The 25280-nt window shown below is 37.0% G+C and overlaps 1 protein-coding gene across 1 annotated transcript in view; it reads right to left on the reverse strand.

The window, feature by feature from the left end:
* ptpn4a (protein tyrosine phosphatase non-receptor type 4a) overlaps positions 1-25280 on the reverse strand; it is a 73569-nt gene that overhangs the window by 43982 nt on the left and 4307 nt on the right. The window contains exon 2 of the mRNA XM_051709861.1: positions 2821-2975. Coding sequence (XP_051565821.1) covers positions 2821-2958 — 138 coding nt within the window. The 5' untranslated portion in view covers positions 2959-2975. The remainder of the gene's footprint in view (positions 1-2820; positions 2976-25280) is intronic.

Here is a 25280-nt window from a genome sequence, read left to right on the forward strand (position 1 = left end):
AGTCATAACAGCAAACAGATCGTAAAGTTCTGGATTAGAATACGACAAGTATTATTTCACTCATATACCTGATATATAGAGTAAAAGACCTGAGAAAAAGTTTTATTAGATGTAAACGTGTGTCTTTTGTCGCTTTTTCGCTTGTTCATTTAAAACAAAATATAAAAACAGCAGATGCTCACAAAAAACGAAACACTGAGTGACACTGTGGGCGGCATGTCGCTAGACTTTGTGATCTGTGTCGCTGGTGGGCATTCCTACTGCTTCCATTGCTCTAATGTTATTGATGGACTGCACAACTGGCCACAGTAGCATTTGAAATGCTGTTTACATATGATACTGCCGATAAAACTAAGATATCATACTAATTTGACAAGGAATCAATTCTTTTGCCTCTAAAAATGCACATTCTGCAGGGGAGAGCATATTATATAACCTGCAGCAGTGCTTAATGCATCATGTCATTAACCAAGATGAATGTTATATCAATACATGAATCAAACTCACTCAGAATGCTGACACGGTTTTCCTCGCATCATTTTATTAGGCCATAACTATGTATGTGGTTAAAGACAAATGTTATAGAACAGTGAAATCGCTCACAGAAACGTTCAACTTCTCCGTCTTGCCTGCACTTGAGTCGACTCCAGTATCTCACACTCATCCTGCCTGGAGACGGATGATGTAAGCTCGTCTGTCTTCACTCTCATTGGTAGTCGCTCGCAAATATCGCACATCATTTGCATAAAGTTTAAATTTTCTCAACTTGTCTTGTCGCTCCCCATGGAGATCTCTGTAGCCAACGGTCACGACAGCTCATGTCACCGGAAGTTGCTGTGCTCCCATTGAAAATTAATGGGATGGTGTCGCTGTCTCGCGCAATGTCGCTGGCAGTGTGAACGGTGCTTAAATCGGCCTTAACTTGCAAAGGTTGTTTATGCTTGCTCCCATAAACTCGAGACACATGTGGATGATGTCGCCACAAATGAGTCATCATGTTAGGTGTGCTTCTTGAGACATTCTCGACTTCGGTGAAACAGTGCCGACACACAGACTTCGTCCTGTTCACTACTCGTTGCCCAGTATTACTGAAGTTTACTGTGAAACCATAATACTTCCAAACAACAGATTTTAGAGATGGCTGTAGGTCATCAATCTCTGGCTTTTTTAAGTCTGACATATTTATAGTTTGTTTAGTTCCATCACAGTTGGGAAAAATAGCGAGCTAGCTAGTATAAACTTCACATGTATTTATCTGATCCACAGTTTATAGTGTACCGTCTAGTGCTCGGTCCTGTCAAATTTTGGTTCCGTGCGGTCCCATGTTGCTCCGCAATCTTTTTTTCATTTTCGTTCCACATGGTTTATGTTGTTTGTTATGTGTTGCTTTAATATTGGTTTCACGTATGCTAAGATATGCTATCATTTGTGTGACTGCGTGTACCGTATCGAAGGCCTTGTATCCGTTCGGTTCGGCACGGATACATGTAACGTTGCAGCCCAAATATATATATATATATATATATATATATATATATATATATATATATATATATATATATATATATATATATATATGTTCAGACAGATGTCTTTCAGCTGCATCTCGCACTGTCATTTGAATGTTCTGCCATGAGTGTTGCATTTTTAAGATGCCGTGTCAACTTGACAATTTTTAAACGCACCTTGAGACCTATGCATTTTGTTTGCGGTGTGCTCTGTCTAGCTATTTTTTAAAGCAAGAACACATTTTATATAAATGCCCCCTAAGAAATGTGTCCAATCAGTGTCAGGTGAACCTGAAAACAAATTATTATTATTATAAACTATTTGTTCCATTAGTCTGTCAAACCAATGAGAGAATTATACAGACGACTTGTCGTTCAGGCAACCCTTTGACTAGTCGATTTTGAAAATATGTAGTTTTGCACATACCTAGTAGGCACCAGCAATGCCTTCATGTCAGGACATATAACAGGACATATTTTCCATAAGGACCTTTTTACACAACACTTCACCCAACAATGAGGACAAGGATGAGCAAACATATGTTTTGCAATCAGATCAGCAAAACATATATGTTTGCTCATTTGTGCTTTTGCTTGTCGCGTGTGTGAGAGTGTGTCCTAGCAGTTCTATCACAGGTGCAAGTATGTACATGAATCTCTGGAACCCTGAGGGACACCTTCCATCCCAATGGAACATAAGGCATCTATCCCTTCTATAAGCACAACTTACAAACTGTCAACTAGCAAGAACAGGAGCAGAATGTAGATGATCTGGACCAAAATGCACAGATGACAATCACAAACACACAAACAAGAGTTTATGGCTTACATGATTTTTGTTTCGTATGGAAAAAATGGTAGCACTTTGTAATAACTTGCATTACTAAGAGTTAATTTACAATTTGAACAAACCCGAACCCTAAAGATCTCAGTGAGTAACTCATCCTACACCATTTGTGCTACGGACATATTGTTTCTGCTTGTTGAGGAGAGGTGTGCTATTACCTTTCTAAGAATTACACTGAAGAAGGGAGCTGAGCCATATCTAGGGACTGGAATAACAGAGACTTGGGGGTGGGCTCTTTGACTTTAGACAGTAAGCAACTGCCTAGCAACCATTAAGAACACCCTAGCAACCATGCAGCTAATTCCAAGCAACCACCCTCAACACTCTAGCATTATGGCGATGCTTTTGCACATGAAAATGTTTAATAAAATGTGAAAATGAAGTTACACTGCATAAACTTAGAAGATCATTCTTTAAATCAAAAGTATTTTAAATTACTTTGTTACTTTTTAAAGGTATACTTACATTGACTTTAAAAGGCTGGACAGTGTTGTCCAAAAAAATAATGTTGCAGACCACCTTGGTGCGCTGCCTGTCACGCGCCAGCTCCGTCGCCCGGACATTGTAGGATCTGCCTGCAGGCAACCGGAAGCGTGCGGTCATTACGGTCCAACCTGAGTCTGTAACACAAGGATATCTGCTTAAGGTTCCAATGATTTACAGTATTGGCATCCTTGCCAAACTTTATAAGAAATTTTGCTTTGACCAAATGTTTTTTTTTTTTCAGTGAGTTATCTGTTATGATGATAATTGTAACTTTAAGTTAACAAAGAAAACACAAAATACAATATGCAATCTGCATTTAACATGTTTTCATTGTTGCTAATGTATAGTTTCCAAATGCACTGTAGTGTGTTCAGATAAATTAATAAGCTGGGACTTAACAGTTTTTCTGATTTCAGGCTGAGTTTGAGTCAGTTTCTGAGTATAACTAGGTTTGTCAGATTTAGACTTGTAATTAATGAAAAATATATTTATAATAATGATTTTTTTATGTTTTAATGTAACAATTCATTTTGCACATGTGCGCACAAAAACTCTATCCACAGCAAAGCATAAATCCAGTTGTCTGTGAGAATCAGTGCAGCTGGGTCTCACTCAGAAACTAAATAAAAAGAGAGCAATTTGGGATATGTTTTAGGTCTGTATTTGTTTCAGGTCACATGGTCAATTTAATGCCAGTGGGCCATGCCTCTAATTTATTGAGGTCAAAAAATGTGATCTACCTCACACAAGACAAACTGGATATTTTGCCTAAATACAGTAATTTTCTTAGGGGTTCTGATACTTTTAATAGCTTTTCTGCCAAAAGTAATAGAAAGTGGGACATCTTAAGAGAATGGACAAAATGTAGTGGTACACAAAACAGAGGAATCTGTGGAATCATACAAAATGATTTCCAAATTATTGAATACAAAAAGAGGGAGGTTCTACTGTAGTTAGAGTTCATCTGGCAATTCAGCTGACTTGCATTTACCTATTTAAAAAAAATGGCTTAGTGCAGTTCCAATTTTGAATTTCAGTTCTTTCTTTGAATGACTGGTGAACCAATAACAGATTTTGGGGATAATAAACATTTTGGCTGATCGAGAAACCCAAGAGTCCCAAAGAACTCAATATGTTGCAAAAAAAAGTCTTGACTATGTAACCACATTGCAAAATGTATTGTATCTTTTTTGCCAAATCTTTGCCTCGCACAAGGATAAATTTAAAAGAAAAATAATTTCAGGGTGAAAGTGTGCAAACACATTATGAATATTGTTGACATTGGCGAAATGCCAGCTAGCCAGTCAGCAAGTTGGTATATCACATAATGCCTGGGCATCTATAACTGGCCAGTGGACACCACTCTGGGTATACAAAGAGGACTTGTTATTCTTCCCTAACATCGTATATGAAACTTGAATCTCTGCAAATGAAAATATTACGCAAAGAAAAATTAATTGCCCAACACCGAAGATGGCACTTCAGATTTTCTGTCAGATTGCATTAATATCCAACACCATTTAATACTATTTACTGACAAATGGAATACCTTAATACATGAAAATATTTTGTGTGCTATCCCAAGACAAATGGAGGGAAATTTATAAAAAAATCACAAGAGAAAACACTACTGCATTTAAATGGCACAATGCCTGTGTAACATCCATAAGAATAATGTCATAGATTAATGGCAACTGCTGTTTCATAATCAACTACCCGATATAGACATTTTTCATATGATCACAAGATAAATAGCCTTAGTCCCTGGGATGTGAACAGTTACACCATGTATTAACCTTCAAGAGATTCACTTTTCAATCTGCATATTTTTTCCACATTTCTCAGGTTATCTTGGGAGATCTGTTGTGCTGAGGATCCAGGGTGGTTGCACCAGCCATACAAAAGTTACAACTTAGCTTAGTTGTGGCGTAAATGGGCACTACGTCACAATTTACGTACTACTAAATATGTGAGCGTTGCACCATTAAACTTAGGTAGAACATAACCCTACGTATAAACTAAATATTTACGGAAGTCTCCGACCAGGAGAAATGGTTGGAATAAAAAAGCAGACTGATATTTTATGACATCAATGAGCTCATGTTTTGCATGACAGGCTTCAGTCCTTTCAACATACAGTATGATGCTGTCATTTACACTCGTTTACATTTACGAGAGAGAGAGAAAAAAAAATTACTTTTAAGTGGCTCTACTGCATGAAACCGATCAAATGGTGCAGTTTTCAGGGTGCGTCGCCAGGTGTCAAGTTTCAATACATTCAAAATATATATAGGATATTAAAATGAATAAATGTCTATATTTCCAGCCTGTTGTATTAGTAAGTATCACCCCTTATTTATATTAGATACAGTTCCTATATAATGTTATTTACACAGGGCAAATATACTGTTTATCAAATCTACCTTTATTATGTATCGTATTTTAATGGGGATATAATTTATTACAGCTGACAGTTACGTAAGCAAACAAGGTTTGAACATCATCTATAACAAGATCAAACTGAAATGTACAGCTTTTTAACAGTTCTGTGTACAAATTTGAAGGCTTTTTATTGGATCAATACAGGTCAACGAGAGCTTACAACCTACTAGACTTAGGCCTTGCCTTAAGAACAGGTGGTACAACCAAATTAGGCACTGACTTAGTTACAAACTAACTAGAAGTAACTAAGCCCTTAGTTTGAACTTTATGTCCCAACTTAAGTGAGACCTTACGCACTGCTGGTGCAACCCTACCCTGGTGAATTGAGCAGTAGAGCAGTAGAGCAGCAGATTCATGTGTAAAATCAGTCATGTGGAAGTGTTTTCACTGCTACATTCTGACATGTGGGTGACAACCATCAGACCATCCACAGAGACTCCTCCTGAACTCCTCTCATGTTCATTCATAGATCTACCTCAGAGGTTTTTGTGGAAATAAAAAAAAAAAAAAAAAAAACTGTAGACTAGGATACACAATATTAATTCAGCTGAGAGTTTTAGATTCTAAAACAATCTGAAATGCGAGATTGACAATCTCTAGAATAGACTAGATTTATACTGGGAGGCCTATTTCTAAGCCTAACAGACTGTCAAATTAGTTAATCTTGCATGAGCCTTGCACACAATTCTCACTTGTTCTCGCACAGACATTTCCATTGTGTGCATGAATTCAGTAGCAAAAAAAAAAAAAAAAAAGGCATTTAAATCAGACTATAGGCCTATTAACAACAACCAGCTAGCGAGTTGTATGCAGTCTGATGCACAGATGTGTTTTTGAGGTTTCACCTCTGCTCGCAGTGGCACACGAAAATGAGTACTGGAGAAACATCACCCGACACTCAAAAAATAGTTTTAGAATGAAAGCAAAAAGCACCATTGGCAATTTGGAAATATTTTCTCCAATTTACAATCAACACAGATGAGTGTATAAGAGATCTACTCTGCAGTGTTGACAGTTTTGCATATGCACTGCCGTAAGCCAACAATGGCGAAAAATAAAGAAACAGAAGTATAAAGCAAGTGGTAAACTATTAAAGATGGATAAATTTACAAATGCAGTGTTTCCCCAATATGCATTTTGCAGCAGCGCTGCGCCACTGCTGAATTATGAGAGCCGCTGTTGGGATTTCAAATGGTTCATTTAATATTCTTGACGCAACATAACGCTTGCCAGCCCCAGTCAACTGTGCGCTTTGTATACTGCGAAAGAGACCCCACCACACATACACACACGAACTTACTCACAGTGACGTCACCGCATAACAACACGTGTCAAACTCGCTTCATTTCAAGTGGCCCGTGAGCTCATTTCTGAAACGTAGGATGGCAGGGGATTGTAACGTTTCACTGAACAATCAGTTAGCGCTTTCCTCGTGAATATAAATGAGTCTTCCCCTGTCATCTGTATGTTTTGGAGCGCTCCATGGATCAATTATCAACACAGCTTAATCATAGCACCACGAGCGCAGATCAGGTGCGGTAATTCGCGGACTGGTCTCAACCGAACAGACTATTTTAAATGCTCTTGTGAACCAGTGAGATGCGTGGCGGGGATTGCAAAACCCGTTTGAATGCGACACAAAATTGTCTGTTGCAAAACTGTTATGTCTCGGTGATGAAACTAGTTTAAAACAAACAGCCCCACATTCTAAAAGGCACTGACAAAGAAAACAAAGTAGAAAGCTTTTCAATTCACAGATCACAACGCTTACAAAAATGTACCATGGATTTACTGTAGTAACACTAACTCTACTGTATTACCTATGGTAATTTTGGCAGAAAAACTTTCTAAATGTATTTAGACTGCTGTTTTTTCATTACAAAAATGCCATAGTTTTTATATAGAAACCATAGTTACTAACCATGGTAGTGAGGAGCCATACATGGTTGTACCTATAGTTACCATGAACTATTACAAATATCATTGTTAAAACTATGGAAGAACTATGGTGCATTTTCATAATTATGGACCAAGCGATCAGTTTTGCATCTGTGTAAAATCTGTACTCTTGTAATGCTCTCTGATTGTAGGAAAATGTAAGTTGTTTGTTTGCCTTCAGAAATTCCAAGATATGGCTGTAGTTTAATCAGTAGGAGCCTGAATCAAAGGAATCTGTAAAGACCCAACTTAGTCACACTGTCAGAATATTTTCAATTTAGCCATATAAAAATTAGGTGCTCCTTTTGTTAATATCATAATTTTCATCTACATCCCAACCTCAAAATCAATGCTGTACTGTCAAATGTGCATTTCAACACACATAACGTAATATTATTTGCATGGGTGCTACCAAAGCAGGTGCTGGTGCCACATTTTCAACCAATCCTTTGAGGGCACAAATAAACCATAATGTGGTCCAGGCTGAAATTGAGTTTGTCACCCATTTTAATCTATTCCTCGACCAACACACATTAATAGGGGTCCGGCGTTGCAGGCTTTTGGATACGCACAATAGCACCGCTGCTGAAAAAATTCCTAGGGGAAACACGGAGATGCTATGTGCAATGTTTGATGTCCTTGCTGTGGCATACTTCCTTACTTCAGCTGAGAAACTCAGACTGCAAGCAAAGAGAGAAAACATTACCTTCAATGGTTTACTATAGTCCTTTCCAAAAACATCAGCTTTAATGCATTAAACACACAAACTGAGCACAAAAGGTCAGCAAGCATGGCAGCAGCCACGAAGCCCAGGTGTCCTCAGGATAGCTCGATCAGACCTACGCAAGCAAACTTTTATATGTCCATTCCCTCGGGGGACGTCACCTAATCAAATGAACATGCTTGAATAGGCTTCCGTTCCATTCAACATAACTCATCCTGGCCATCCACATTTTCAACATGAGCGAAATCCCTGAGCATTTGGAGTCCTTCATGTTGGTATGTTATTAGACAGCAATTAAACGTGAAGTCTGTAATTACTGCACCACTAGCACAACCAACATAATTGCAAAAGGAATTAAAAATAATGTTTTGAAACAGGTTTCCCAAACATTCTTGTTGTCTTCCATCAGGAGCATGAGGTGAGGATCTATTAGCTGCTTACACAGTAACATTTTTGTGTGTTCTCAGGTACAAACGGCAAGACTTGGCAAAACTCTAAACTAACAAGCTTCTTGTTTCCCCTTAGCAAAGTTAGAGCCTGCACACTGATCTAAACCCAACAAGCCCGACTCATATTTATAAAGAAACACAGTTTTGATTAAACCTGCACATTCCAGTCAATTCTGCCCTGCTTACAGTAGCAAGTTTAACTGCTGAGGGCTTGTGCGCTCTAATCATGTGAATTTCTAGACACCAGGGGCGGCTGCACCAGCTATATGCACGTTACAGCTTAGCCTAGTTGTGGCGTAAATGGGCACCAAGTCACAATTTATGCACTACTAAATATTTGAGCGTTGCACCATTAACTTTAGGTAGGATGTAACCCTACATATAAACTAAATATTTACAGAAGCCTTCGACCAGGGGTAACGGATAGAAGAATAAAAAAAAAAAAAAAAAACAGACTTTCTTAATGACATCAATGAGCTCATGTTTTGTTTGACAGGCTTCAGTCCTTTCGACATATATGATGGTGTTGGCATTTACACTCGTTTACATTTACAGGAGAAAACATTATGTAAAAAAAACGTACCTCTTCAGCATGAAACCGAACTAATGGTGCACTTTCATGTGTACTCCGCCCGGTGTCAAGTTTCAACATATATGAAATAGATATTAAAATGAATAAATGTTTATTTTTCCAGCCTGTTGTATTAGTATTTATTTATTTATGGTCCCTTAGTCATTTTAGATAGTTACTGAATTGTTAATTACATAAGCTAAATATATCAGTAATGAAATCTTGTTTTATTACGTGTCGTATTTCAATGGGGATATCATTTATTACAGCTGACAGTTATGACAGTTACGAGCAAACAAGATTTGAACACGATCAAACTGAAATACACTTCTGTGTACAAATTTGAAGGCTGCTTATTGGATCAATTAAGGTAAACGTAATATTATGCGACTACGCATCACTTTACGGAGAGTTTATGACCTACTAGTTAAGTCTTACCTTAACAACAGGTGGTGCAACCAAATTAAGCACTGACTTAGTTACAAACTAACTAGTAGTTACTAAGCCCTTAGTGTGAACTTTACGTCTCAACTTAAGTGAGACCTTACGCACAGCTGGTGCAACCCTACCCTGGGCCGTGAACATTCCTACTCCTGCATCCGGCCTCTCTGTAGAGATGCAACCACTCACCAGGAACCCAGATCTCAATGAATACAAGGACGACTACCACAGCAATCAATATCCTGTAAACGAATCTAGCTCACTTCATTAGAGGAAAGAATCGCTCCCCTGGGCTGCAGACAGTAGAAAAGTCTAGAGCACTTTAGTAATGGAGAATACAGCTGAGAAGAAGGCTGGCTCAAGCAAGATGTTCTGTATTTATTATATGTCTCCAAGAAAAGGGACGCCCTGACCAATAGAAGCTGTGTGCACTAGACGGTCAGCTTGAGCCTTGGGCCCTTTGCAGAGATGCATTTCATGCTGGAAACCCCCATGAAATTTCTTTCCATTCATCTTGCTTAGGCTATGAATGACTCAGGAGACACGCATGTAACTCTGTCCATAAGCCTGCGGCATCTCAATAGATACATGGGATGACTCATCAAAGAGGCAAACTGGATTAGTTCACTGTAATAATTTGATTACAAAATTCATGTTGTGAAATAAAGAGGCTGTGGTAAATTACTGTAATGCATGGCTTTGAGTGACATTGTTTTTTATAAAACAGTGGTAACAGCAATATGGTAACAGACACCAATACTCAAAGAAGGATTTAATTGCTTAATAATAATCATAACCACATTTGCACTTCCTCAAGGAAATATAAGTTCTAGCAAGCTGCAAGAGATTGGCATTTAGGCTTTGGTTCTGTGTAAATGAAATGCCACATTAGAGCCACCTTAAACTGTGCTATTGTCAATGCACTATGCAAGTTTTAAGATGTCATTACTGGTCACATGGCAGATGCAGAACATTCTATCAATGCAAGTCAATGGGAGATTTTCAATGATAATCTTACATTTATTAAAAAAAAAAAAAAAAAAAAAAAAAAAAAAAGCACAAAGGCTGAAATTTAAATTGCATATAAATATATAAACAGAAAAATTGCAAACAAATACATATACAAGGCTTCATGTAATTCACAATGACCGATCATGTGAAGAAAGCCTAAAGTTATTATAGGTACAGCACTTATAAAAATTTCAATACTACAGCCACCATATTGCCTCACTGTGAATGGGCAGGCCAAGTTTCTAAACACAGAATGTGTGTTAATCCAAGGATTTCAGAAAGAGACAGTTTTGTTGTTTATTTTCTACACATATTTGTTTTGGGCTGTAAAGGATGTTTAGAAAGTTAGTTTGTTTTCATATGCCACTGAACTCTTTAATTACAAATGGAAAAATTTCCAATACCATAGAATATTTCTCATGATATGACCCATTTATAAAAATAAAGCCCCTTTAAAAGTGTCTGAATTCTTGATTGTGTCGAGTTTGTGGATGCAGAAATTGTTACTTTTATGTTAAAAAGTGTAAAAATGGGACCAGCACATCTAGATCAGTCAACATGTCAAACTCTGATAAGAACTGAACTCGCAGCAGAGCGACCACAATTATGTACCGACATCATTTAGAATTGATGCTTAGCAAAAGGGCTCCCTCAGTCTAAAGTTAGAGAGGTTTAAGGTTACAGTAGCACTGCTGAGCATGGCAAAGCAAACGTGAATAACTGCAGTTCCTTTAATATCACCTCCCTCTAAAGACATTTGCAACAATGTAGCAAAATGGGGGTGGGGTGAAAACAACTCTGAGAGTAGGACATTTTAAGGGAAATCATTTTAGGCACTATGACTTTAATTGTACACTACCATATGCCCCAAGCCCCATTACATTCTAAACGCAGAGGACAATAAAATTCTGATTTTGCAATTATTAACTAATCAAAATTCAAGTTGTTCTGTTTAGGCAGTCGTATGTGGATTGTTTGCTGAAATTAAAGCATGTCTGACTGACTCACTGTTTGTCTGTTGGTAAGCTCTTCACCCTTATGTAAAAAGTACTGTGGCAGAACCATGGTATAGTGATGTTATCTGATGGTGATACTTTGATCTGTAACATAGAACTCCAAGGTACTTCAAAGTGGAGGTTGACCGATGGTTAATTTTGCTGATACGAATAACTAAGGTTTGAATAGGGCAGATAACCGATTAATCTGCCGATAGTTTTTAAAATTGATTTATTGAATGTTAATGTTCTTAGTCTTTCCTCACTATGGCAGGCACAGACATAGATGCTGCAAGAGTCTAAAATGAACAAAATCCCAGAAGACTTTTACTAGGACATAACTATAAGTAAGCCTTGAATGCACATTTATTTTGGAATGACAGAGACTTGGCTCTGTTACAATGATCTATATTTAACTATTTCCAAAATTAAGCTTTTTATGTTCACCAGATGAAAACTATCAGCAACTATCGGAATATACTCAGTGACCACCTTATTAGGTACATCTGTACACCTACTTATTAATGCGATTATCTAATCAGCCAATCGTGTGGCAGCAGTGCAATGCATAAAATCATGCAGATACCGGCCTGGAACTTCAGGTAATGTTCACATCAACCATCAGAATGGGGAAAAAAATTATCATCTCAGTGATTTCGACCATGGCATGATTTTTGGTGCCAGATGGGCTGTTTTGAGTATTTCTGTAACTGCTGATCTCCTGGGATTTTCAAGTAGTGGTCGACCGATAAATCAGCTGATATTCCTACTTTTTAAATTATCGCATAAGCTCTCCCATTTGGCCAATTTGCCAATGAGCTCAAAAATGTTAATTTTGCAATGCCCTGACAAGCATCCATAACACCCTAGCATTTTGGAGGAGTGTTTATGCACAGGTACATTCTACTACCATTTTCTTGAGTAAATGTAAAAATCTAGTTGTCAAATGCAATTTCAATTTCACTGTCTTTGAGCAAAATAATGAACAATTGCTTTGAAAAACAGTGTTTCTGATGACATTTATGTACATTTTGGAGAAGTTTCAGAGGAATCAAAAAGTATCTTCTTGTGGCGTGATTAAATGGGTCACAAAAAGATTCTTTTAATAATTCTATTAAACTGCTTGAGCATGATGGATGACTTTGCAAAAGGTAGATATCAGAAAATTATAATAAATGGAGCATAAAATATCAGCTGTAAACGAACACACAAACGCATCAAGCAAAGCTTACCTTAGAAGCAGCTGAGCTAATTGTAAATGTCCATTGAAAATCAACCACGCACAGGTCATCCAATCAGTAAAATCAAAAGGGAAAACACAGAAAAGCACACTTCCGTGCAGTGGAAATTTTCCAAAAAAGTTTTCTTCTTTCCTCCAAAACACAAGAACTTCACTCATTAATACTTAAAACATTTCATTGTCTCTTTGAAATGTGTCATGAGTCCTGCATTAAAAATGGAGGGAAAAAACGAGGCTGTCTATTTTTGTCTGACTGAGCTTAGTTGCAGACATGCAAGAGAAGCCAATAAAATGCAGTAGGGCTGAAACGATTAGTCGAAATTAGACAATAAAAAATTGTCGACAACATTTTTTGTTGTCGAATAATCATTTGATCTCATTTAACTAATGATGCCGCACAAGGGCAGCACTGCAGTTTGCTCCTGTCTGAGGAGAGGAAGAAGTAGGGATGCACCGATACCACTTTTTCTCTTCCGATCCGATATCGGAAATCTCAGTATCAGCCGATACCGATCCAAAGCCGATACCAGTGTTGATTTTTTGCATAATCAGTTTAGAATATCTTTACCTTATCGTGTGGAACTAATTGGGAGTACTCTTTAATATGTAAAGAAACACAAATCTCTAACTGCACATTATTTCAATATAAATGTATAGCTTATTAAGAAACACTTTATTAACTAGTATACTGGATAATGTAGCAGCAAAATTAACAGTAATTCCAGTCTTCAAGTCTTCAGTAGAAAAGAAACCTGTTTTATTTATTTATTTTTAAATGTTTCAACTTGCATCTGGACTTTAAAGGATTGAGATCTCTTTTTTGTTCAATTTAATTGTAAGACATCAGTCCACTTTTCATTCACACAGTTATTTTTTGGAACCTATTCAACTTAAATATTGTTATAAATTGTAAACAAATACTAATGATGACAATAATAATAATAATAATAATAATAATAATAATAATAATAATAATAATAATAAATTATTAATATTATTATTGACTTAATTTTAAATACAACAGTAATATATTTAACAAGTGCACTTTTTAAACCCTCACGCTTTTATTTTGACATTCTAAACTCTCCAGGAAGTTCTGTATGTGTCTGTTTGTAGGGAAGTTCACAGTAGTTTAATTAGCTTCTTATTCAAATTCTGGTAAAATGCACCTTTGGTGCCGTTCTAAATGCATATTATAAGTGAATCGAACTATTGAGCATCTACAACCGAGATGCTGTTCTTGAGTAGCACTTAAATATTGCGCACCACTGTGAAGGCTAAAAATAGCCGCGAGTGCATCACCAGCCTGTGCATGAGTTTGTCAACAGGGCAGCACCATTCACTAACGCACTGGTGCTGCGCATACTATATATGTACTTATTAAACACAGTCTTTTGTGATTCACAGAGCTATAGCACATCTTCAAGTGGCTTTGAATAAAATGCACGAGTCATATGAACTGCTTTAATGTTGTTTTTATGGTTCTTTTATGTCATCTTTGGAGCTTGACAGTAACAAACATGACTAACACACAGTACTGGATTTGGATCGGGCTCGTCGGACCGATACCCAATCCGTCTAAAAGCTTCAGTATCGGAGCCGATAGCGATCCAGGTATCGGATCGGTGCATCCCTAGGAAGAAGAGATAGCTTACAGTCCAGGTGCACTCCAAACTTTCCAAACAGCTTCAGGTGATGTAGATCGCAATGTATGAGGATTATGTATGTATACAAAAATACAAAATAACTAAATACAGAATACAGCGGAGCCGGAGCTGCCATTCCACTGAAGCAAAACTTGCATGTCAGAGCGTCTTTAAAGGAAACACCTCACTGTTATATCTTTAATGCATCCTTTATTAAAGTTTAAATAATAAGGAAGCAGGTCATGTAAATAAGTATAAACTCCGAAACTGGCATATCTCATTGCAGTCAGTGCCGCTTCTATGAGTTGCATGAAGTGACCCAATCTAAGGGTGAGAGATTGTAACTGCACCCGGCTGATGTACACTATGGCGCGGGCATGCTCATGCCTTGCGCACGCTTGCTCCAGTTAGATTATAATATGATGGCTCGCTACTAAGTGAATCATAATACATATGTGTTGCGGTGTGTATCTTATCATATCTTATCAAGTTCAGGTATTTTTAAAAGATGATTTTGTCCTCTTTATTATTAGTAAGCACGTTTATTACAACCTTTTAAGTCGAGGTACAAGCTGAATAGTCGCTTAAGAGCTAATGATTAATAGTTGCAATAATCACCCGAATAGTTGAATAATCGTTAGATTAGTAGATTATGAAAACAATCATTAGTTGCAGCCCTAAAATGTAGTAGGGATTATTTCAAGGTGGCATCCCAGATTCGAGCATAAATAAACCCCTATCAATCCTTTCTCCTTGGCCAGAAGTGACTTTCTAATCAAACTAACAACTAGTCTGACATGTCTTTTATAATACCATAATACAAGCAAGTTCAGCTCTGTGTTACATTGTATCCTTAAATTATTTATATCGACTAAAAAGATCTCTTTTTGGCTCTTGCATTCTTTTTTTAAGCTTAAAGCTCCAACCTCCAAGATCAGTACATTTACTCAAAATGTCATACAGGTTCGCAATGACATGAGGGTGAGTAAATGATTTGTTCATTTTGGAGTGAACTATGAATAACTTGATGGCAGGATAATATGTAATTGCTCGGACAAAAACATTAAATTACCTCTCACCCTCACCACAATATTTATAATAAAATGTCAAAAATAAATCTAAAAGATAAAAGGTTTTATTTCCTGTCCACAGAGATACATAAATCTCCAAGTATATAGGAAGCTTGTGATAATCCCCTTTTCCCTTTAATTGTGGTACACTTACCACAAAAATGTGACACTCAGGGTTCAATACATGTTTGGTGACAACCGAAAGAAGCTACACCGAGCTTTATAATTAACAGAATCTTATGATGTGGATTTGAAAGAATATGCTAGTACAGCTTCTATTTTCTGATTCTGATTTAAAAAAAAAAAAATAAATAAATAAATAAATAAAATGCTGAATGAAACCTCCCTTTGCAAATAATAAAATGTACTGTAGCAAAACACCTTTGATTGAAGAAGTGATTCTGTGACAGATGGATTGTACACACAGCTGTGTTTTGCCTCTGTGATATCTGCTCAAACGCTGGCGATCTGTTTTGGATTGCCACATGAGCAGTCATTGCAACAGTGCTGACAGAATACTCTCTATTCATGATAGCACAGCCAGTCATCCGCCAAGTATACCTTTTCAGTCAGGACGTTTTTATTGGAAAGAACAAGCATAGAAAACTTGTCAAAACAGCATTTCCTGTAGGCATGTCTCCTTGTGACTCAGATCTGGGAAGGCAGGAGCACACCCTTAATTTGGCTGAATTCATCTGACCTGGCTGGCAGTAGAGGGTATGGTGCCTAGATGATGAGAAGTCAGATATACATACTAAGTCTGATATACTAAGTTGGTGGTCAAAAGGAATACCTGAAATCCCCTGACAAACAGACAGTTAGATCTGTCAGTTCAAGTATCACCATATAGAGAGTTTCTTATTTAATCACTACATATACAGAAAAGTAGGTCCCAAATTGTTTAAAATACCAAATTGGAAAGTACCAAATTGTAAAAGCACAAAGTGGATTTTGCCAATGCGGATAACAAAGGTGGTGGAAAAGGCTGAATACGATTAATCGGCCAATAGTTTAAATCCATTTATAGAATGTTAAAAAAAACAACAACAACAACAACAAAAAAACATTCTTAGTCTTTCCTTACTATATCTGGCACAGACATAGAGGCTGCAAGAGTTCAAAATGAATAAAATTCCAGAAGCAGTTTATTGTTCAACCAAAAACCCCAAAATAACCACACAAATGTTTTTTTTTTAAGATTTGGTGGTTAATGTGAGACTTAACTATAAACAAGCCAGAAACACCAGGGACTATTATTTTGAAATGACAGAGATTTGGCTCAGTTACAATGCTCTATTTTAAGCATTAACCAAATTAACCATTTTATAGCCTATATATTCACCAGATGAAGGGTTTTGTGTATATATATATATATTTCACCAGGAATAAGATATGAAGTTAGACACATGATGTATGGGCAGATGGAACATGTTTCCATATAATCAAATACAGTATTTCTTTGCATTCAATTTAGAACACTTGTTGATAATCTAATCAAAATAACAAAATATGCATTGAACTGAGGATAAAAATATGTATATTGTCACTGATGAAAGATTTAAATTCAGCAAATCCCCATGAGTCAGTGAGTCCATTTACATGCACACCAGTACACTGCCTACTCCCAAAAATCAGCTTCTTTTATATAAAAAAAAAAAAAAAAAAAAAAAATAATAATATCAGACAAAGCAAGAAATCCGCATTTACATGACTTTGAAATAATCATGTTATCCTCTGCTTTTGACGTCAAATTGTGAATAGGCATGCGCATTGCACACAACACTTGCACATTGGATAAGCCGGTAAGAACACCGGTTAAGTTTATGCGTCAACATTTAGTGTTTATTCTTACGGCGTTTATGATTTATCCAGATACTGGAAAGTCGTTTAATGTGTTTACATGACCACACACATTGTCGGCTTATTAAGCATAATGCGTGTAAGAATGTGCATATAAATGTGCTCAGAGATACATTTTCATTTTACCTCTGTAGAACCCTCCAGTACCAGTATCAGCTACGATTAATCAGTAAAACCGATGTATTAGTCTACATACACTGATGCACCATGTTTACAAAAAAATATATAAATATGAACTATTACTTTAAATGTACTATTTTCAGACAGACTACTTCCAGGTGGAAGTCAGTGCTTTCTCCAACATTGGACTGTGTAAAGGAAGAGCCTCTAGCTTGGAAAGAAAGTTTAATCTGACAGTACATGGTGCTAAGATCTCCTGAAACCTCCATTTAATAGGAGCTTTTCCACTATCGGGCCAGTGCGAGCCAGGGCTATAAACTGGCCAGCCGGGGTTAATAGCCTCGGACCATGAGCCGCAAGATCAAACTCGCTCTGCATTCCCACCATCCTGCCAAAAGGCCTGCAGCATTGTCCTAAAACCTGACTTTAATATGCCGCCCTAGTGCAAACGTCACACACCCTGCCCATTTCACAAGCCAAAACAAACACGCATGTCATCTAGTTATCTAGAATATCAAGTTTATATTGTATGGAAACGTTAGCTAGCTAACAAGATAATTTAAAGCTGCACTATGTACGACTATTTGGTTAAAAATTAACAAATTGTCATTACTGATAGAGTACACAAACAATCATTGTTCAAAACAATGTCCTTACCTTACCCCGATTCACTAAGGTAAGCCTATAAAAAATTTAATGTATTTTGAGCTGTCAGGTTAGATTTGGCGCATAATCGCTGGCTTATGACGTACATCTTTACGTCATGTCTGTGAACATAGGAAAGAAGAGCCGGCTGTCTCGTTCCCATGTAAACTAGGGCTGGGCGATATATAAAAATAATTTTTATCTCCTTAAAAAACATCGCGAAATATCCGATTACATCGTCAACCTCCCTGCCGAGGGTCGGTGAATTTTTTTCTTTAAAAATTTTATTAATTTATTGAAACATGAAAAGCATAAAAAGACATTTATAAATTCAAATTTCACTTTAAACTAAGTGAAAAAAGCAATAACTTAACGAAGAGATCAAAAAATCGTATTTAACCATATCCCCAAATCCAAACATTTACCGTCTTCAATGGCACCGTTTGCCATCACACAAGCATTCGTCAACAACACCAGGTAGATAATTACTAACAGCCTACAGATTAAGAACTAAAGACAATCATTAATGTAAAGATAATAATAATCATAATAATAAAGCCTAATAAATTCCCGTGTTCCCAAAATAATGCTGCCAAATGTGTGTTATCGAATTTGCATTTGTTCCACGTGACAGGCTTGTGCTGCACGCCTCTGAACAAACACCCAATCAGACATACAGTTGTGCTCAAAAGTTTGCATACCCTGGCAGAAATTGTGAAATTTTGACAGTGATTTTGAAAATATGACTAATCATGCAAAAAAAAAAAAAAAAGGATAGTGATCATATGAAGCCATTTATCATCACATAGTTGTTTGGCTCCTTTTTAAATCATAATGATAACAGAAATCACCCAAATGGCCCTGATCAAAAGTTTACATACTTGAATGTTTGGCCTTGTTATAGACACACAAGGTGACACACACTGGATTAAATGGCAATTAAAGGTTAATGGACTTTCCAGCATGACAATGACCCAAAGCACAAGGTCAAGTTGACCCTCCAGTGGTTACAGCAGAAAAAGGTGAAGGTTCTGGAGTGGCCATCACAGTCTCCTGACCTTAATATCATCGAGCCACTCTGGGGAGATCTCAAACATGCAGTTCAAAAAAAGACGACCAAAGACTTTGCATGACCTGGAGGCATTTTGCCAAGAAGAATGGGCAGCTATACCACCTGCAAGAATTTGGGGCCTCATAGACAACTATTACAAAAGACTGCACGCTGTCATTGATGCTAAAGGGGGCAATACACAGTATTAAGAACTAAGGGTATGCAGACTTTTGAACAGGGGTCATTTAATTTTTTTCTTTGTTGCAATGTTTTGTTTTATGATTGTGCCATTCTGTTATAACCTACAGTTGAATATGAAAAACGTAAGAAATAAAAAGAAATGTGTTTTGCCTATTACTTATGTTTTCTTTAAAAATGGTACATATATTACCAATTCTCCAAGGGTATGCAAACTTTTGAGCACAACTGTAAGCATTGACGGCTTTTATTTTGCCTGTTCTTAAAAATATGATAAAGTGTGTTTCTTCAAGCACATGTCTTCATGACTAACAGCATTTCTTGTCATGCGTCACTCCGAGATGTCTTACAGGTCGCCCGCCTGTTACGGGTAGATGAGCAAAATTACACGGGCATGAATTACATTTGGATGAGGAGCTTGCGAACTGGATTCAGACTTGTTGCATTTTGCGGGTGCTAGTTTCACACCCTGGCCACTGTTTAATATATTTAGCGACTTCCCAGATCCATGGTTTTGCCATTTCCCGGTATTGTCAATCCTCGTCTGTTCGCAATCGGTATTGGGATCTTTGCAAGACATCGTCGACATCATACAATACAAACATTAATAGTAGATAAAACACTTGAAACATTATATTAAAATATACTGGTAGTGCTTGAGGCGATTGAGTCCCCTGTTCTTTATGTAAAAGCACTTTGAGTGTAGTGTCAGAAAAGCGCTATAAATGTAAAATTCATTCACTCAAAATATGTGAATATGAGTGTTGTTTATCTTCATCAAAACAAGTAACATATCAGTTTTAAATGTTTAATCGTATAACATTATATCAACATGAAAATAGCACGTTATGACTCCAGCTCTGAATATCTACAGTCATGATCACACACAGGCGATGTCCAAGTAAGCTCAAATCATGAGATTCATCCTCCAGAAGAGCAGAGCTGAAACACGAATCACGTTTAGTGTTCTTCTGCAAATTGCTTGCAATTTTAAGTTTCAACCACAGATGTCGCTAGAGAGCACAAAGTTACGTAGTGCAGCTTTAAAGTTGACAACTCACTGACTTTAACTGCCATAGTGTCCCGAGTGGTCTCTCCACTAACAGCAGGACGATATCCCAGCACACCGTCCATGATCTCGAACCATGGAAAGTTCTTCCTTTGGGCACCGCTTTGTCCATTGTGCATCTTAACGGATTTGTAATGTGTCCACAATTTTTTTTTCGCTGAGATGCAGGTGCGTGGCATCACAAAAATATGTTGGCACCCAGAGATGTACAAAGTTAGTGATAAACATTCACTTTTATTCAATGAAATCAATCAATGAGTCAAAGTTCCTACATTACAAGATATTAAAGCTTGTTTAACAAATGTTTGCAGAGACAGGTGTACAAAACACAGTAAATGAAACTCTCTTTTGATGATCGTACACCTGTAGCACAAATGCTAGCGGAGCAGCATTGTTTATTATTTGGGTTGCAAGGAAACAATCAAACTCGTTATGCTAAAGGGAGTGTTGCAGTTTTGGTTGTTTAAACTTAATTTTCCAAGCATCTGGCAATGGAATTCCTTTATGGTCGGAGTTCGGAGAATTCAAGTAGGAATATCCCACATCCAACTTGAATGAAACGCAGCTCGAGTGTCTCGCTAAACTTCGCCTTTGACCCGCCTCCTCAATCCCCAGTTGGCCTTCTTTGGCCAAGGGGAAATCTACGAGCCAAAGGCCATTGGCCCCAAATAAGCCCTGAAGAGGCACGATTAAGCCCTGGAAGTGACAGTGGGAATGCAGCTGGCCTTGGCTCACACTAGCACACCTTCAATTGGCCTGACAGTGGAGACGTGGCTAATGAGGTGCTTAAAAGGTTATGAAACCCCCCAAAAAAATTTGAAATGTGAACAGATTTGGTTATTTTTTCGTTTTATTGAACCATTTCGTTCTTCCGGTAACAAAACTAAAGTTGAAGCAACGTCACAAAAATTAGGCAAATGTGTGAACTCCGGGTTATGATTGGTAGGACAGCACGTATTTACATCACCAGATTCTGAGAGTTTTTCCACATTATTAATGAGAAAGAATGCTTCCAATCACAGCGCTACCTCATGCATGAGCTGGCATTACAGCAACAGCAGGGAATTCAAACTCATGGACGTAATGAACAAGACTTCAACAGCACTCGGGGACAGGGTTGGGAGAGTTACTTTTGAAATGTATTCCACTACAGATAACAGAATACATACTGTAAAATGTAATTTGTAACGTATTCCGTTAGATTACTCGAGATCAGTAATGTATTCTAAATACTTTGGATTTCTACTTCAGCACTGGTAGATTTTTTCACTTGTTTTGACTATAAAAACTCAGTACAATAAGACAAATACACATTAAAAATAACCTAAATATCTTATGCAGTGTTGTTTCTAAAACAAGATAAATCAAATTGATCTTGTCTTAAGAATTTTTTGATATTTTTACAGGAAAACAATACAAAAATTATCATCAAGAATATGATTTTTGCTCTAATATCAAAGGTCTTACTAGAAAAAAAGAAATTATGATCCAACGTGAATTTTCTTGATAAAAAATATGATCGTGCCTGGTAACGTGCATGTAAAATGGCTAGAAATAACATTTTAGCTTAGTGTAAAGCTAACAATTTATACAAGGTTTATTTTTATTTCTTCTGCTCCAAACTTACTTCTCTGTCTGCTCATATGAATGTAACACATCATAAGAAAGTGTTTCACCGCTGTTCAAATGCACTTTGGATCGCATCATTTATATGTATAAATGTTTTCCATCTGAAAGGACTAAATATTAAATGAAACAAATGACAATAAAATGCAAGGTAATCTCTTCAGTAATCAAAATACTTTTTGAATGTAACTGTATTCTAATTTCCAATTATTTCAATTGTAACTGTAGTGGAATACAGTTACTTATATTTTGTATTTTAAATACGTAATCCCGTTACATGTATTCCGTTACTCCCCAACACTGCTCGGGGAACAGACATGAGGACTTTCACACTAAACACTGTTGTCAAATTGAAATCTCTCCACAAAAAGCACCACAGTCCATCACCGGACCAGCGCGAGCATTTCTTGGCTACAGTTGTGCTAGTCGTGCTCCAAACACGCCGTTTATGAGAGAGGGCGAGCACTGATTCCATTGCTTCTTCTCTGGGTGTCAAATAATGGACATAAGACTGAAATCACATGTCAGAGTGGACCACAGTAGGGTTGTCATGATACCATAATCATATCTTACGATACTATACCAGCTAAAGTATCACGATACCACACGATAGTGTGTTAATTCTTAACACAGTTTGTCATAGTGGTTCTTAGAAACTAGCCATTCAACTTGTTGCTCTGGAATTGGTGAAAATAACTGATGGATAAACTGGGAGAAGGCTCAAATGGACTAACTTGTTACCTAATACATTTAGTATTATGTATACAGTTGCAATCGAAATTATTCAACCCCCCAAGACAGTAAGGATTTACAAAGGTAAGCTTTTCTGATGACCCACAATAATTAAACTTTACATCTATATCACTTTGAGTGACACATTCAAAGTCATAGTGTGAATATATATATATATATATATATATATATATATGATTTTTTTAAATACAGCCATGTCATAATTATTCAACCTTTATTGCATGTAGCTGTTTCTTAAATATGTAAGGCTACACAAGTAATTGTTTTAAAACAAAATTAAGTCATCAATCTGCAATGGCACTTATTTAAGTTTTAAAATGTAAGTTTAGCGTTGCAAGCAAAAATGTATTTCTATGCAAAAAATGCAATTAAAAATAAGCTGTCTCAAAAGCTAATAGAGGTGATTATTTCATTACACAAGAAAGTAAATTTCCAAGGCACTTCAATTTCCAATAGACAAAGTTGGCAGCACCATTCATACATTTTTTTTAAATATGGTACAACAGCAACCTTCTTGGTGTGTGGAAGAAAGCAAAACTTCAAGGGAAATGTTGACCTTGAATATTCAAGAAGTAATTAGGAAAGACCTGTGGAGTCCTGGAAGAAGGTTTTATAGATGTATGACACTAAATTGAAAATGAGTTTTAGACCCATGGGTCAGCAGTATGTCTGGAGTAAGATGACAAGGTGATGACAATAACGACACCATCCCCTCAGTCAAGCATGGAGGTGGGTCAGTCCTGTTATGGGGGTGTTCTGCGGCTGCAGGAAACGGCTATCCTGACTATGTGACTGACACCATGGATTCTTTCAGGTATTAGGCCATTTTGGCATGAAAAATGTGATGCCTTCAGTGTGTAAATTGAAGCTCGGTGATCACTGGACTTTCCAGCAAGATAATAACACCAAGGATACATCCAAGTTGTCCAAAATCTGGTTCAGGGATAGGTCGTGGAATGTCCTTAAATGGCCCTTTCAGTCCATCATTAAAATCCCATTGCAAACCTTTGTTGGGATTTCAAGGAAGCAGTGGCAGCACAGAAACCAAAGTATGTCAATGAGCTGGAAGCTTTTGCTCATGAGAAATGTGTAAAAATTCTAATAGAGAGGTGTCCGAAGCCTGAGAACACTTACCTGAAACATTTATTTGTTGTTATTAAGGATAAAAGGATGTTCCACAAATGATTGACTTTGGGGGTTGAATAATTTCGATTGCAACTGTATATATATATATATATATATAAAAAATAAAAAACATTCGCAGCATCAAAACAGCTAGTTCAATCAGCAATGGCTATAAACTTTTATTCCATTATTCTGCCATTATAAAAAGGCATTAAAAAAAAAAAAAAAAAAGTGTTATTGTGACGAGGAGGAGGGCGGGGCCGGGCCATGACTACGCACTCCTGGTCCCCAATCGGGCTCTCTCTCTCTCTCTCTCTCTCTCTCTCAAACTGCCGCAAACCGCTGCACTTATCCCTATATTGTGATTGGTCTACTGCTTAGTGTAGTGTTTGAGGGCGGGTCAAAGCTGTTAACGAGCAGCCACTAAAGACCAGAGGCAGGTTTTTTGTTACCAAATTACATAGGTTAGTACAGGAAGTAAGTCTGGAATTACTAATGACTTGTTTCAGGTGTTCAGAATCGGTTCTTTCTTTTGGGAGTCAATAACTCCATTTGTTGTGCACTTTGATTTTGAAACTTTGCAGACTTTTTTACATTCACAAACAGCTATATAACACACTACATCAAAGGTAATATTTGAAAAACCATAATAGGTGCTCTTTAAGTTGATCGTAGAGACCATTGGCGCCAATGCTTAAGATGCTTTTGGGAAACGCAGCCCTGATTATAATTGCAAAGTTATCGCCACCATGAATTTTTAATTGGAAAAAAAATAAACGAGTGCAACGTTCGATTTTTTTCAAACTGTAAATCTGTAAACATTAAGATAAAGCATTTAGGTTAAATGACGTGGCATTAACCAGTGTGTATTCTGCAGAAGCAGTGGGATGTGTCCGAAGGTGTTTAATTAGGTTGCTGGTGTTTCCCCCTTTGGCTTGAAATCTTTGTTGGCAATCAGGGCAGATGGGTTTTCCCAGTCTCATCAGGCAAACCCCAAACTAATTCCAAATCTAGGTACATGAATTGTGTTTATAAAAAAAAATAAAAATAAATAAATAATAATAAAAAAAGCTTCTCACTGTCCAAAGTTTTATTTAAATCAATATTATCCATTAGGAGACACGACCGCCAAATTAAGATGCTGGGATTCAGACGTGTGTGTTTGAAGCATGGGAAAACCACACACTGAAAAATAAACAATGCCATATAAGAGGCAAATTCTAAACAGCATTTTGCACTCTTAATGGGCACTGCATGAAGCGGACGCCACTCAGAAAGACTAAATGTTTATTGTTATTGCAGACATAGGTCTGATTCAAATAAAGGTTTTAGCAAAAATAATATTTACTACCACACCTACAACATAACAAACGGTAGTACCATTAATATGATACTACCGTTTAAAAAATATTATTCTTAAGACAGCTCCGATCATGTCTTCGCGCAGTGCGTCTGATCATAAACA

The sequence above is a fragment of the Myxocyprinus asiaticus genome, chromosome 11 (assembly GCF_019703515.2).
Source record: "Myxocyprinus asiaticus isolate MX2 ecotype Aquarium Trade chromosome 11, UBuf_Myxa_2, whole genome shotgun sequence".
Lineage (NCBI taxonomy): Eukaryota > Metazoa > Chordata > Actinopteri > Cypriniformes > Catostomidae > Myxocyprinus > Myxocyprinus asiaticus.